Raw genomic sequence first — 15285 nt, 5'->3', positions numbered from 1 at the left:
AAATCTGGGCTCCTCTGAGTTACAGGTCAGTACGGAACACGTAAAACAAATAAACAAATCCAACAGAATATAACAGAAAATAAAATGTATAGTTCTAAAATAAGCCTTGGGTGAAAAACTTCAAAGGTAGGATTCGGGTAATACATAAGTCATAGAAACAAGTTTCTTGTGGAAACTTAAGAGGATATATACAACAAAAACTGGAATATTTTAGGATCAAATAATTCTACTAGTAATGCTAGAAACTAAATAAAAAGTATTTCATTTACAAAGCCCAGGGAAGATGAAGGAGGGAGGGGATTATGGGATTTAGTAAATAAACAATTAAAAGAACACATGACAAAGTTAACAGTGATTTGAAAGTAATATACAAACGTTGGCATAGCATGTCAGATGTGTTAATAAATGAAATCATTAGCTTCGTAATATATAAGAACCAATTAGGACTTTTTTTTAAAAAAATCATATTTAGCAGGGGCAAAATATGAAACAAATCTCCTCTGAACGACCATAATAGACAAAAATTTAGTGTCGCTGTACAAGACAAATCAAACAGTTAGGAAAACTAGTCATTTGATAGAATTTTTGTTGCCTGAAGACCAACAAGGTAGGGCTGGAGAGATGACTCATCCACTACAATAACAGCTATCCAACACCTCAGTCCCCAGCACTCACAGACAGAAAAGCCGGGGGCTATGGTCCATACCCATAATCCCAGCAACTGGGAATGTGGGGACAGAAGATACATGGGGCTCATTAGCTAGACTGCCTGGCTGAATCTGTGAGCTCAATATTTATCAAGACTATCTCAAAGACTAAGCAAGAGACTGTGGAAGACTGGCTTCCACATACACACACATACAAGAATATACAAAGCACAATGAAGTCTACATGGTTCAGGTAGGTTCACTGCCCATACACACCAAGGTCTAGCTAATGCTTAACTCAAGAACCTGGGACAAGGTGTTCTGCTTTGTGATTCATTTGCCACTTCCAGAACTCAGTTCTTTGCAGATTTAAGAGCATTTCCTCCTGCCTGTTGGCCAGGGACAGCTCTTAGCTCTTAACCCTTGGGTTCCAGGATCCACTCCATTACAGTAAGGGAGAGTCTCCCATCAAACTTTCCTCACATCTACTTCTCTCAATTCTTCTTTTGCCACAAGGTGCAGGTAACTTTGTAAAAGGCTACGTGAGTAGGTTATATCTACTTAGGTCCTTGTGCAATGTAACAATTGTGCAGAGAAAAATCTTCACTCATAAGGATCACCACTTCAAACAAGCACATTTGTTTAAAACTCAAGAATATCGTTTGAAGCAAAATAAAAATGTGAGTTATTTTGCTAATCTATTTTTTTTCATCAATGGATAAATTTGACGTGTTCTCTTGGTGTTTATGGAAGGCTAGAATTATGTGACTTACCATACTGTACTATATATAATTATAAATTCAACTCCTAAAATATGAAGGATTTATTGAACATTTTCAAGGTATATTACATTGAATCCTGACAAAACAAGCTTTTCAGCCTTTCATATTCATTAAAATGGCACTGTCCAAAGATAATGGAGTCTCATCCACCATTATCTTATTTAATCATTGAAAAAAAAAATTGGAAACAGGCTAAAATTAATATTTTAACTTAAATCACCAAGCAAAAAAAGTTAAATTTTCTACTTCCCCTTCTTAATGAGATTCAAGCGTCGACCCCTTGGGCCCTCCATGCTATTTAGCTTCTTTGGGGGTCTGTGGTTTATAGCAGTTATCCTGTATTTTATGGCGAAAATCCACTTGCAAGTGAGCACGTACCATGTTTGTCTTTCTGGGTCTGGGTTACATCACGCAGGATGATCTTTCCTAGTTCTATTTGCCAGCAAATTTCATGATGTCATTGTTTTTAATAGCTGAGTACTATTCCATTGAGTAAATGAACCATATTTTCTTTATGTATTCTTCGGTTGAAAGATATGGGTTGTTCCCAGTTTGTGGCTATTATGAATAAAGCTGCTATGAACACAGTTGAGCAAATGTCTTTGTGGGATAGTAGAGGTTCTTTTGGGTATACGCCCCAGAGCTGTGACTTGAGGTAGATCTATTCCCAGTTTTCTGAGAAACTACCAAATTTACTTCCAAAGCAGCTGTACAGGTTTGGACTCCCACCAGCAATGGAGCGTTCCCCTGGATCCATATCTTCAGCATGAGCAGTTGCTTGAGTTTTTTATCTTAGCCATTTTGACGGGTATAATATGGAATTTCAGAGTTGTTTTGATTTACAATTCCTTGATGTCTAAGGATGTTAAACATTCCTTTAAGTGTTTCTCCGCCATTAGAGATTCCTGCCAAGAATTTTGTTTAGGTCTATACCCAGTTTTTTAATAGACATCAAGGGTGAATGGAGGGAGGAAAGTGGGTGGGGGAGGGGGTAGGTATGAAAACAGGAGGGATAAGGGAAGAGGAGGGAAAGACAACAGTATTGGGGTATGCTTTTTTTTTTTAACATCTTTAATTTTAAATCTCATATTTTGTACTGACAGACAACACATGTCAATTTAGAATAGTCACGGTTTAAGAAGAGACCTGAAAGCCACCTAAAAATTTCAAGTATCCTGAATGAAAGATGCTGGTTATTTATCTACCTGTACTTATTAAATTGCTGTCATTCCTTATGCTCTATATACCATAGATTAAGTCAAGAAACATGGTTGCCAAAATGTATTCCTTATGAAACATTAAACTGACAATCACACTATGTCTGCCAGTCAGTGACAAAAGAAATGACTGACATGGGAAGGTCAACCCTACCCCTGTACATTTCCAGATACTAACTAAAGAGTGGTCGATGTTTTCTTCACGGTATTTACTACAAATACTGTTTTATTTCCTCACTTAGGCCGTGTGTACACAAGTGTTTTTCCCATGTTGCTTCATGGAGGAAGGAACTATACTATCTTGATTGACTTTATATCCTTTGGCTTCAATAAAATATACTACAGATATTAAGTGCCTGTAAATGCCTGGCTATGGACTGATTATGAGCCTCAACCAGCTTATCCTCATTACAACCTTCTGGTTAGGCATAGCACATCCCACATTTTTATCAATAAAAACAATGACTGTGGAGCTCCTCCTCAAAGCAAGTCTAGTAGACTACCCCAATCATTAAAAAGTTAACTAGAGATTTTCAACTAGCAAGAACCACATTTACCCTTTCTTCATCTTGCTCATGATGCATATATAATGAAATGAAGACTACTGGAACACAAAGTAAAAACTAACAGCCCTCCCATTACAGTCTCAGAATTCAAAGAACACACGCACACCCCTTCAGGGAGGGGACAATGAGTTTTCTGCCCACCATACATTCAACAGACAGCCACAGGGTATATAAGGGTTCTAGATAACCTTCTTTAGCTATGCATGCTAAGTAAATAGAAATACTAATTAAGGAAAATTTAAACCTGGTAAACATATTAAGCTTTAAGAAAAGATGTTCTGGCTAAAAACAAAATTATCAGAAAAAAAATTGAAAATATTATAAAGTTCTTTGGCAAATACTGAGAATTTAAAACTTTATGTAGAGCATTAACAATATGAGTCAGGAGTGAAAGCAATTGTTAACATTTTCCACTGAACTGTAATAAAATAATACTTTAATAATACTGGTATTTTCCAAAATGTATTTATCAGTTGTATGATTTAGTACAAAACCCAATCAAGTATTTGTTTGTGAATGTCCCATAAGCATTTCCTACCATTCAAAAATTCTATTCATTTGTGTATCTGAATGTGTTAACAATAGAAAAGACAATCACTGTCTCTTCTTAGGTATCTCAAAGTTAGCCTCTTCACTGTGCTTTCTTTTCTTTTTTTTCTTGTTATGGTCACTTTGGTAGCCACTGGAGTCACTGGCTTGGAAAATGGGGTCCTGATCTTCCTGGTGCCTTTTCTTCTTTTTCTTCTTCTTTGGCTCTTCCTCAAAGAAGTCATTCACATTATCACTGCATGGTATGTCTGCTTCGTCCTTTGGAGTGACATCTGTAACATCTGCTACCTCTGTAACACTATCGACTGTTCCATATGTTTCTCTATCTTTGTCTTTCTTCTTCTTTTTCTTCTTTGGAATTTTCTCAACAACCTCTTCAATGACAGTTTCTGCTACATCTTCAGAAACTACAGAGCTCTTAAGTTGCAAACTGCAAATGAACAGATTTTAAAAATATTAACAGCAATGAGCACAAAGAAAAGAAAAACTGAGGCCACGACTGTTTCAATAGACTATGGTACTTTGCACAAGTCAGTTTACTGTGGCTCTAATTCCCAATGTTCCATCTTGTTATTCCTCAGACCACTAAAATGTCTAGAGCTGTCAGATGTCAAGGTCAATGGTATATTTATCCAGCTACTTTTTGATCTTTGGTTTTTTTCTTCCTGTGGCAGGCTACTTTCAACTCAGAATCCTCCTGCCCATGCCTTCAGAGTGCTGGGATAAGTGGTGCAGGCTACTACAGCTGGCCCAAATTTAACAATAAAATGTCAATTTCTTGTTTTGCTTTCACTGTATTTCTACAGAAGCTCAAGCACAGCTTCAAAATTTAGAGTTGGTTATGAATTTTTTAGCTGTGAAACATTTAAATCCAGGCTAATTAGCTAAAAGACATTTGAAAAAGAAAACATACTTATTTCTGGTATATATCAGAGCAACAAGATCTCCTACCTACTATTTCAATCATCGTACACTAACCTTGAGGTATTTAGTTTTCCTCGAATGCAGAATACTCCAGCAGAATCTGAATCTAAGCGAAATACATCAAATTCCAGTTCATCTCCTACATGTATCTCCAATGTTTGCCACTCCTCATATGACATCTGCTCAGGCTTAGGGATAGAGGCGTTAAAACATCCATGGACTAGACAGCCAATATGGCTAGAAGATACTTTATTAACTGTACCCTGTAAAGAAGAGAAAAGAAAGAATACAACATCACAAAGAAAGCCAAAAAGTTAAAAGGTGAGTCAAACTTTATAAGCATGAAATTCATCTTCAAAAGAGAAAATATAACATTAGTGACATGTTTTTAAAAACTTTACAAAAAAAAACAAATCTAACAAATTAACATGTCATACAAAACATAATTTTAGGAAACGTTTAAATTTTATTAAATAATTGCATGTCTATTTTAAGTGGATAACAACTAAACCAGTTCTTCCTTAAAAAAACAAAGGTAGAGAGGTGCAGAGATGGGGGGGGGAGGGTAGAGAACAAAAAAAAAGCCTTGGCTCCATTGCAGAACTGCCCAGAGAGTAGATGACTCTCTAACTGAAACCGAGTAGGGAATACACTGTAATATGCGTATGTTCTATGTAAGGCAAAGACAGTAAACACTGAACGGCAGAAAGCTAATGCTTATATATCTTATATATCCGAACAGTCGGGGGGGGGGGGGCAGACTATGCAGAGACCACATAGATCAGCTCTAGTGACAGGGACATACATGAAGCCAAACTACTGGGCTTGTACAAATCACAGATAGCATCACTTGTGGCTGGTTCTGGCAATGCTATTATCATGAATCTACCACAGCAATACCTATAAAAATGTTGGTCATGGACTCATGGTACAATGTAGCTTGTTGGCTCTAATGGCTGCAAATATGACTTAAGAGCCTGGGGCTGATCCATCTACAATGAATCTGCCTACAGGCAGGCAAAAATTTGTAGTGTTCCTGTAAATAACCCTAATAATACTCGCTGGTTAACGAAGTTAGATTTTAGTAATATTCATAGCTTGGTCTGTCATGGGGTTCCTATCTGGAGTGAGAAACCATCTCCTCAAGAAAAGTCTCACTGCACAACAGCACGGACAAGACCTACACAAACCGAAGCCAAACAAAATTCCAGCTTGGAGGAGAGGTGATGGACACAAAGTCCTCACCCCAGCTAAGGAGCTGTTGGCATTTGATTGCTAGTGGAGAGGGAAAGTCAGTTTTATTTAATGGTGTGATACCTGGCACTCCAAGTACACTCACAGTAGGGCCTCATGTCGAGGGGTAGTCAGCCAAAACAAACTGGACTTGAAAAAGAGGTAACATGAGTCAGGTGGGAGACGGAGGAGCTGGGAAGATTACAGGAATGGAGTAAATATAATCAAACTAAAGTATATAAAGTTCTCAAATACAGTAATTATTTTTAAAAACTTACTAAACCCCTTATCAGACTAGGTCAAGTGGAAGAAATGACGACAAAGTTTGAACAGAATTCTTTTGAATTATCACATTCAAGAAAAAAAAATGAGAGGGGAAAAATTAGAACAATAATTAAGATTTTTGAAACACCATGAAAGAAAATAATAACTATATAAATGGTGTTCTTGAAGGAGAGGGAAGTTAAGGGCAAAGACAAATCTATTCAGTAAAATCATCGCAAAGAAAAAAAAAACCACAGAATCGTGTGCAAGAAATTTATAAAACTCTCCAATAGCCAAACCAGAAAATTCTTCACCATTTACAACTAAAATTTCAAAGATATAGGACAAAGAATTTTCAAATTTTTCAGAGAAAAATCTCCAGGCCACACTTAAAAAGTAACCTGTTTACATTAATAGCAAATTTATCAGGAAAAGAAATAAATAAAAAAATAAAATCAGAAAACCAGGAAAATCAATCCAGTAGGCCAAGTAGGTACAGGATAACAAGCTTCAATCCCTAAAATAAAGTAACTGTCAGTCATGACTACTATATCCTATATACTAATAGCAAGGGTTTTCTATAAAAATAAGAAACAATGATTTTCTAAGATAAGTAAAACCTAAGAGCATTTGTGATTATCTTATAGAAGAAAGAATACTACCATCAAGACAATTATATAGGCCTGGAGGGAAGGCTTAGGGTTAGGAGCACTGGCTGGTCTTCCAAGCACCTGAGTTTGATTCCCAGCACTCAGATGGCAGCTCACAATCTGTCCTGGGCATCTGAGGCCCTCTTCTGGCCTCTGTAAGCATTACATGCAAACAGTGAACAGACAAAACATTCAGAATACATAAATGACAGTGTCAAGAGTACCCGTCACTGCATTAGTCACACAAGAGAAATAACAGAATCAAATGAGATCGACACAGTAAACCATCAATCTATAGAGATAAATAAAAGAAGGAATAAAATAAGAATATCCAAAGCTGAATGTAAAAGGGAATAAAAAAGAACCATATTGCTTTGCAAGCCAGTTAAAATAAGAGTGTGTGTGTGTGTGTGTGTGTGTGTGTATTCTTTTTCTTTGAGGACTCTGAATGGAATTACAGGAGAAATGTCAGAGTTAATATTCAAAATATAAAGAACAAAAAAGTAAGTCAATTAAAAATGGGTAAATGATCTGACTAAACATACCTCAAAAGAAGTAGAAGTAACCAATAAACATTTAGCCACAAGGGAAATCCAAAACATAGTTTCAATGATCTATCTGCAATGGCTAGGCACTCTCAACGCTTGACAGGGTTTAGAATTACCTAGCAGACTACAGCACACTACTGGGTGTGTCTATGAGACAGTTTCCACAGAGGATTAACAGAGCTTCGAAAGAACCAAGGCTGGGGCCCAGAGAGAGTAAGAGAAAAGTAGAAATCGAGTCAGACCAGTATTCCTTTCTCTGCTTCTTGGCCCAGCAGGATGAAAACTTCTTCCTTGCCCATGTTTACACGGCACTATTCACAACAGCTGAGACACTGTTCAGTCTACACTACACACCTGTCAGATGACTGGCTAACCAGAGTTTACATACACAGTGCAATACAGTGGAATAAACATCCACACAGAGGAATGAATCCCTGTGATCTGCAGCAAAGAAGAGAGCTGAAGTATATCATGTTAGTGAAGTAAACAGGCACTGAAAGACAATTACAGCTTTCTCTCCTATGTGGAAACTAAAGTTCGTTTTTAAAGGAACCTGGGAGAGAATTATGATTATTAGGGAATAGGAAGGGTGCTAAATCAGGGTGGAAGTTTACAGAGAAAAAAATTTGTAAAGGATGTAAGAAAAGAAAAATGATGTACATACCATTAACTTCTGCCCTGGTTCAGGGCAGAAAATAACAAAATCTGCTTCAATGTTAAGATGAATGTGTCCTTGATCATCATAAATATCTCCCAGTTCATTCACAACTCTGATGTTATCATATGCAATAGGAACACCTAAAAGGCTGTTGGGGGGGGGGGGGAGGGAGATACTGTTAATCCTAGTTAAAGATAATCTGCTGTTATCTCTGATATATCACCCTTTCCCAAACATAATGGCATCACCTAGTCTTAAGGACTAGCACTAGCAGATCTTAGCAAATACAGCTTATCAAAAAATTCCAATGTCTTAGTTAAGTTAAAGTGACCATCTGCATAGGTATTCAGAACTGTGCACCGACAATAAACTGACATAACATGCTACCTATCTGAACCAGTCATACTAGGGGGAATAATGGGCCTAAGCAAGGAAAACATCTAGATACTGTATGGCTGAATACCGGCAACTGTGACACTGCCTACTATTACTAGTTTCTGTATGTGATACTATATAATAAGGGAAGCTCCACTGTTTAAGCTACAGCCTCTGATTACTGGAACCAATGACTTAATACAGAAAAATACCAAACTAGAACCTTTTCTAGTGAAAAGAAATGTTAATGTATATAACCATATCATTTGAGAGCTGACACTTAGTAGACACATTTCAAGTCAAGACTAATAACCTATGATTAATTGTAAAAGGCCAGTTAACTAAGAAAGACATATAAGCTTACTTATTTCTCCCACATGAAAAATTTCCTGAAGGAAATTTCCCTGACTCCCTCATCCAAAAAAAAAAAAAAAAAAAAAAAATCACTTCTTTACCACATGTAAAAATGTATTACTAACTGTAACCTAATTTTATTGAATCCATCTGTATATATATTTGGATTCAAAACACAAGTCTAAGGCCATGAACAGCAGAAAATGTTTTATTGGTCTCAATTAAATTTCTAGTACAATTCATCTAAAGAAAAAGGATTTCTGTATAATAGATTTCATTTTAGTGAAACAGCCAGAACGCATAGGAAAGGAATTGCAATAGTTACCAAGTTAGGAAACCCATGAACTCAGAGATCTTCCAAGGAGAGAACTCTTATATTGTTATATGGCTTACTTAAGCAGGAGTCATACATCACTAAGAGAATAAGAGGGACATTGAAAACAAAACAAAAGGAAAAACAAGAAGTATCCACCATGACTGGCGGGGAAAACAATCTGCTTCTACTAACAACCTCCTCTCAATAAAATACTCAGAAGAATCTAGTGAGGAGAGATTACTGTTCCCTAAATGGCACTTGGATACACATGGCACTGTTTGCACTTATCACAGATACTGCAAAAGCCATAAAAGAAATTCTACTATCACAGATTAGTTCTGTACATGTGCAAGCAGTCTCTATGCATGATTCTTAAATAAGGGACAAACTTGTTTAAAAATTGCTGGAGATAGAATTTACATTTAAAAATAAATATATCAACATAAAGTTATTTGTCAACTTTATATACTCCTAACATACTAAAAAAATTTCTGGGAATGGAGTAATACTTGAATGCCAAAAAGACTATTTTGTGGCACGTTACCAAGAGTAAATATTTCATAAAAGCACTGGTAATTGTAGATGTGGTGTATATTATCTGAGCTATAAATGTCTGGATCAATCCACATTTGTGACCTTAACACTTATCCAATGATTCTTATGTGTAAGTGCAGAAGCATCTAACTTCTTAGTCTTCCAGACATCTAATTTCTTAAGTCTTCCAGACTGTTATGCTTAAATGTCATAGATTTAAAGGTTTTATACGGTTGGAACACCATGTAAAAATTTTAACTAGATAGGTTGTGTTAATCTTTAAGTTTCATTTCAGCATAGTGAATGATATTTTCATAGTAATAAAGAGAACACTGCCAATTATTGCTTCTAAGAGGATACCAGGTCCCACAGGGTTCAACGCCTCTAAGGACCTAGTATGACCACTGAGCACAAAGTTAAATAAATGAATTTGTGTAAACCCATAAGACTTTTGGGAAACTACTTAGAGTAACTTACCAAAAGTCGTATATTCAAAGACAGATATCCTAACACTAAATATCGTTTTTCTTTATTTAGAATATATATACATGTATCTCAATACATAAACCACATGAGGTCAACATGCTAACTTCACCTAGGATATGTAGGCTATGTAGCATTAAGTCTTTGCGGACCAGTAAAAGAGAATGCATTTGACATCTTTAAATAACCCAAGGGGGCCAAGTGGAAAAGAATATGCTTTGTTTTGTTTTGTCCCCACCACCCCCGACAAATGGCCTCTTAAAGGTTCAACTTAGAAGTTACAACGTGATTTCAGAAAACTACTTACTTTCTATAAGAAAACAGTCCAAGGCTGAAATGGGATACTTTTGTAAAATACAATCCTGCCACAGAGAAAGAAAGGCAACGAACTATCTGTCTATTAGGAAATGCTTCTGAGAAAACTTAAGCATTACCATGGCAGTCTCAATTCTATTTATTATTATTATTATTTCAACAAAAAGAAGACAGGCCTACTGATGCTTCAATATTGCCCACAAGCCTAAAACCATAAACTATACAGGATAAATGGTACAAATAATACAGGACAATTAATATGACAATGCAATTCACAATATTTTCAATGTTTTATCCCTTGACTTTTTATTACTCTTAACTAATACTCAAGTAATACTAGAACCTAATTTGCATTGGAAAAATGGGCTTCTTTTGGCATACTTTTAGCATAGTAACAAGGAGAGGAGGTGTCCAGCTCAATTAAACAGTGTATTCTATTCTACATGGCTGCATTATCTAGTTCTGTTACAGAAATGATTCACTTCTCATCTATAGTGATGGCTCCTATTATACATCTTTAAATAACTTTCCCCCAATGGATGAAAAGCTGGTTAGAACACTTACCATAACCATGTTTCCATGCTTAGTGAGCACCTTGGACAGACTCCAATCTTTCAACCCCTCTCATCATTTTCCTTACAAGAATTACTAACTGATATCTCAGCCTACTGCCTCATCCTATTTAAAATATCTAATTCAAATTTGTTTCTTAAATTGCAGATGTAACCATGTCCCAGGGATGGCAAGTATGTACTACTACTCTCAAGAGAGTTTCAAGTCTCAATTGGAGGCCAATAAGTGGATAAAAGCAACAACTGTGCTTTAAGAATCAAAAACCTGCAATTAAAGGGATAGTTCAGTGGTTAAGAGCCCTCCTGCTCCTGCAAAGGGCACAGGTTCCATTCCCCCGCACACACTTGGTAGTTCACAATTATCCATAATTCTAATTTCTGAAGATCTAACACCATCTTCTAAGGGCACCAGGCATGCTCTTGGTACACATACACACATGTGTGTATACAGTATTTACAGGCCTCTGGTCCCACATTCTAGCTTACATTTACTACCCATCTGTTTATGACACTCACTAGCTAAAATGCTCCCATCTAAATACCAGTCTATTGTGTTGTCCTCAAAAGTCACAAAATCTAATTTCACTTTTCTCAATATAAGTTATCAAGCTTTAACAGTTCACTGGATTTGCCTTACATTTATATTACATTTATATCCCCACAGTACCTCAAAGCTCCTTGAAAGTAGGATCTTACTTTTATCTATCCCCACTCCTTAAGACATAATAAAGACATAGACGTATGTAATGGTGCTTAAAGGATGCTCAATTATTCTAGGCAGCCTTGATGGTTAATGGGACTGACAAAAAGTGGTAACTGCTTTGGATAATTTGCCCAAGAACAATCCCTGCAATTTCTGAAGTGTCATTGAATTATGGAAGTCATCGATGATGTCTCAGTTATCTCTGAACCTCGACCCCAATCCCGCCAAATTAGCTGTGAAGTATTACGGCATATCATTTCCCATTGAAATTCTGAGATATTTTTTCCAAGTTATTCTTACTAGTGCTTAATATAAATGCACGTGTATACGTGTGTTTGTGTGTGTGTGTGCGCGCGCGCGCGCGCGTGTGTGTGTGTGTAAACTTTCTGTTCCTATGTGTGTGTGTGTGTGTGTGTGTGTGTAAACTTTCTGTTCCTATGTGTGTGTGTGTAAACTTTCTGTTCCTACAAACAAAATGAGGCTATCACTCATCCCCAATTAGGCCCCCGGGGGACGGGAACAAAGAAATTACTCGGAACAAACAACCCTGCCTATGTTTTGCAATGAAACGGCTTACCCATGTTTATATGCTGCCTTCCACATTAGGAGAATCTAAGACTGACAGCAAAATGTCATTAGTGAGAACACACCCGGAAGTGATTCCATGAAACTTTGAATACCCAAACAAAGCTCAGTCTGGCGGCTTTCTAGACACCGGGCACCTCTAGTCCCCACACGGGGAGTGCTTTTGGCACTGTCGCAGCCGCCACTCAACACTTCACCGGCCAGTCTCGTCCCCAGGAGCCGGGCCACTGCACTCAGGCCAGGGGCGCCGAAGGCGACGGTAGACGCCGGGGCTAAGGATCACGAAGCGCGTGCGACTTCACTTCCGCGGCGCCACGGGGTTACGGAGCCGGGGACCCACTGGGCAGCTGAGACGGGGCGGCAGGCGGCGTCGGAGCCGCCGGCTCCCGGGGGGACGCGGCGACATCTTACCTCTCCGAGTAGCGCAGGAGCTCGGCGTCCAGCTGCTCGCGGATGCCCGTGCGCTTCCTGCTCAGGTAGCGGGGCGACAGGGTGATGTGCCTGCGGTGCGGGGCGGCCACCAAGCACGAATAGCGGCTGCCCACCAGCGCGCACGCCGCGGCGTAGCTCGGCAGCTCCAGGCAAGGCAGGACCCCGGCCTGACCCGCCACGGGCCTCTCGGAGGCCGCCTCGGGCCGCTGAGACGCCGCAGAGCCCGCAGCCATGCGGCTTGGCTGGGTGCTTCGGGGCGCGTACGGATGACGCAAGCATTCCCCTCACCCCCCCCCCCCGCCTCACCTCCGTGGGTTGATGGTGGCTGACATCATCAAAAGGCGACCGGCCACGGCCTGGGGAGTTTTGATCTCCTAAAGCGGCATTATAGAGGTTTGACCAGCAGAGGGCGGCTGCTCTCTCCCGAGTCCAGATAAGCCGCCGAGGCCATGGTACCTATGGAGCATGTGTGACATCCAGGGGCTCTCTGATTTCTATAGGCGGATGTTCATCACTGCAAAGTATGCTCAGTTATGAAGCGAAGCTTGAATTTATTGAATTTGTTGATCTGGGCACCTAAGCATAAAAAGTCAGAGGCCCAAAGAAGCTTGATTTTTTTTTTATTATTATTATTATTTTTGTTTAAGCTCTCAGTTTCTTTCAAAGCTGGGTCAAGGCCTAGTGAATTAATGGTTTGTGGAGTTTTTTTTGTTTTTTGTTTTTTGTTTAATTTCTTTTGATTTTTTTGTTTTTGTTTTGTTTCTAGACAGTATCTCTTCATGTAGCCTTGGGTGGCTTGAAACTCACTATGTAGACCAAGCTGGTTTGGTCCTAACACTTAGATATTTGCCTGCCTCTGCCGCAAGAGAGCTAGGATTAAAAAGCACGTGCCACTCCCCCCAGCTGCATATGTTCTTTATTGGATTCAGCATGGCTATGAATAGGAGTGCCCGTTCCAGCTGCAGTGAGGCCTGATATGTTTTTTTATGAGCTGGAGCTATTCAATAAGGAATCAGAAACATTAGTGAAGTCGATTTTCAATGGTGAACCCAGTCCAACACAGCAGGAGGCCACAAATTGCAAAGGCAATATCTGAACTGGTACCACCATAGCTCTCCAATGTAGCTTCCCTCTGCCTTCTGCTGTATCACTGTGAGGGTGTTGTGACATGTTTTTCACATGACTAAGCCCAGCTACCAGCTTTGACCTTCTTTTGTATACCCAGACATCAATCATACCAGCAGGAGGGCTTGTATTGCCCCAGGGAATTTGGACAGTGCTGACCTAGCAACCCAAACTGTTCCTCTAGCTCTTACAACCCTCCACCTTCTTCAGCTATGATCTCTAAGCCTTGGGTGCAGGAACTGTACACATCTTGGGCTGCAAAATGTTGGCTAAAAAAGCCCAGCTTCATAAAAGACTACCTACCTTGGCTACCAGATGAAGGGAGGCAGGAGGAGCCCATCCCAGAGTAGCATTGTTAACATCCTTCAGATTCCAATGCCAAAGACTAAGACGTGGATCTGAGAATTCCTAAGTACAGCTGTATATTGCTGGCTCTGAATATCAGAGTTTATGCAAATAGCAAGGCCTCTCTATAGACCAGCACAAAGCAGACCCTAAACCCCTAATCTGGACTAAGACTAAACAAAAGGCATTTGAGGCCTTTAAAACATCTCTGACTTCCACACCAGTCCTAGAATTTCCAGCCAAGAGTTTTAACACAAACTTTAGAGCCATGGAAACACCCTGTGATGACTGGACCCTGGGACAGGATAGCCCACCTGTCTAAGAGCTGTGGTGGTTCCCACTAATGTAATTTTTTATAAAGTTAACTTTGGGTCAATGTTTTATACTCAGAGCACACAGTTGAGACCTTCCCATGAGGAACACGGATCACTGGCTGTCTCATGACTGTGTGGCCTGGCCCATGCTCAAGTTCAGTTTGAGAAACCCACTGCCATCGATCCTGCTGCCTTCTTGTCTGATGAAACCAGGTACACAGGAGCTGCAGTAGTTACTTTAACAGAAATTATTTGGACCCCAGCCAAGTTCCCTAACCCAGAAAGCAGAAATGATTGATCTGACCCTATCTATCAGATGGGGAAAGGGAAAGTCCACTAACATATACAGGGACCATCAGCTGGTATTCACTTAATTTATGTTTATTCATGTTGTGATCTATAAAGAAAGAGGGCTTCTCACATCTGGGGAGAGAGACATTTAAAACTCTCCGCCCTCCTAGAGGTGCTCTACAAATTGCTGTCCTCTACTGCTGGGCTGCTGACCCGGCTGCCTTGCCTGCAAAGGGGTCCTAAGACCAGTGGGGCCCATTGATATCCTGACATGGTGCTGCCTGGGACTCCATGGTAAAGAAGAAATGCACAGCTCAAACGCAGCGGTTGAGGGAGGACACAAGAGGGAAAGATCATTCTCCCAGAAGCAACTCGCAGGACTGTTGGTAACTGACCTTCACCAGGCTACTCATCTGCAGTCCATACAACTCTCTGAGCTGCTCAGACCATGATAGGTTATGTCTAGCACAGGATGTCTCAGCCAGATGCCAGGTTTGTGCTCA

General features: G+C 39.4%; 1 protein-coding gene across 1 annotated transcript; it reads right to left on the bottom strand.

Annotated features, from left to right (window-relative positions):
- Positions 1–1622: 1622 nt before the first annotated feature.
- On the bottom strand, positions 1623–12965 carry Twistnb (TWIST neighbor). The gene is made up of 4 exons (XM_021202220.1): positions 12687–12965; positions 8045–8186; positions 4740–4948; positions 1623–4191 (listed from the first exon to the last, which is right to left on the bottom strand). Exons 1-4 carry the CDS (start codon positions 12938–12940, stop codon positions 3807–3809), a joined length of 990 nt encoding a protein of 329 aa, XP_021057879.1. The 5' UTR covers positions 12941–12965; the 3' UTR covers positions 1623–3806.
- Positions 12966–15285: the final 2320 nt, after the last annotated feature.

The sequence above is a fragment of the Mus pahari genome, chromosome 7, assembly GCF_900095145.1.
Source record: "Mus pahari chromosome 7, PAHARI_EIJ_v1.1, whole genome shotgun sequence".
NCBI classification, from domain to species: domain Eukaryota; kingdom Metazoa; phylum Chordata; class Mammalia; order Rodentia; family Muridae; genus Mus; species Mus pahari.
This window is presented reverse-complemented; position numbering and strand designations above follow the sequence as displayed.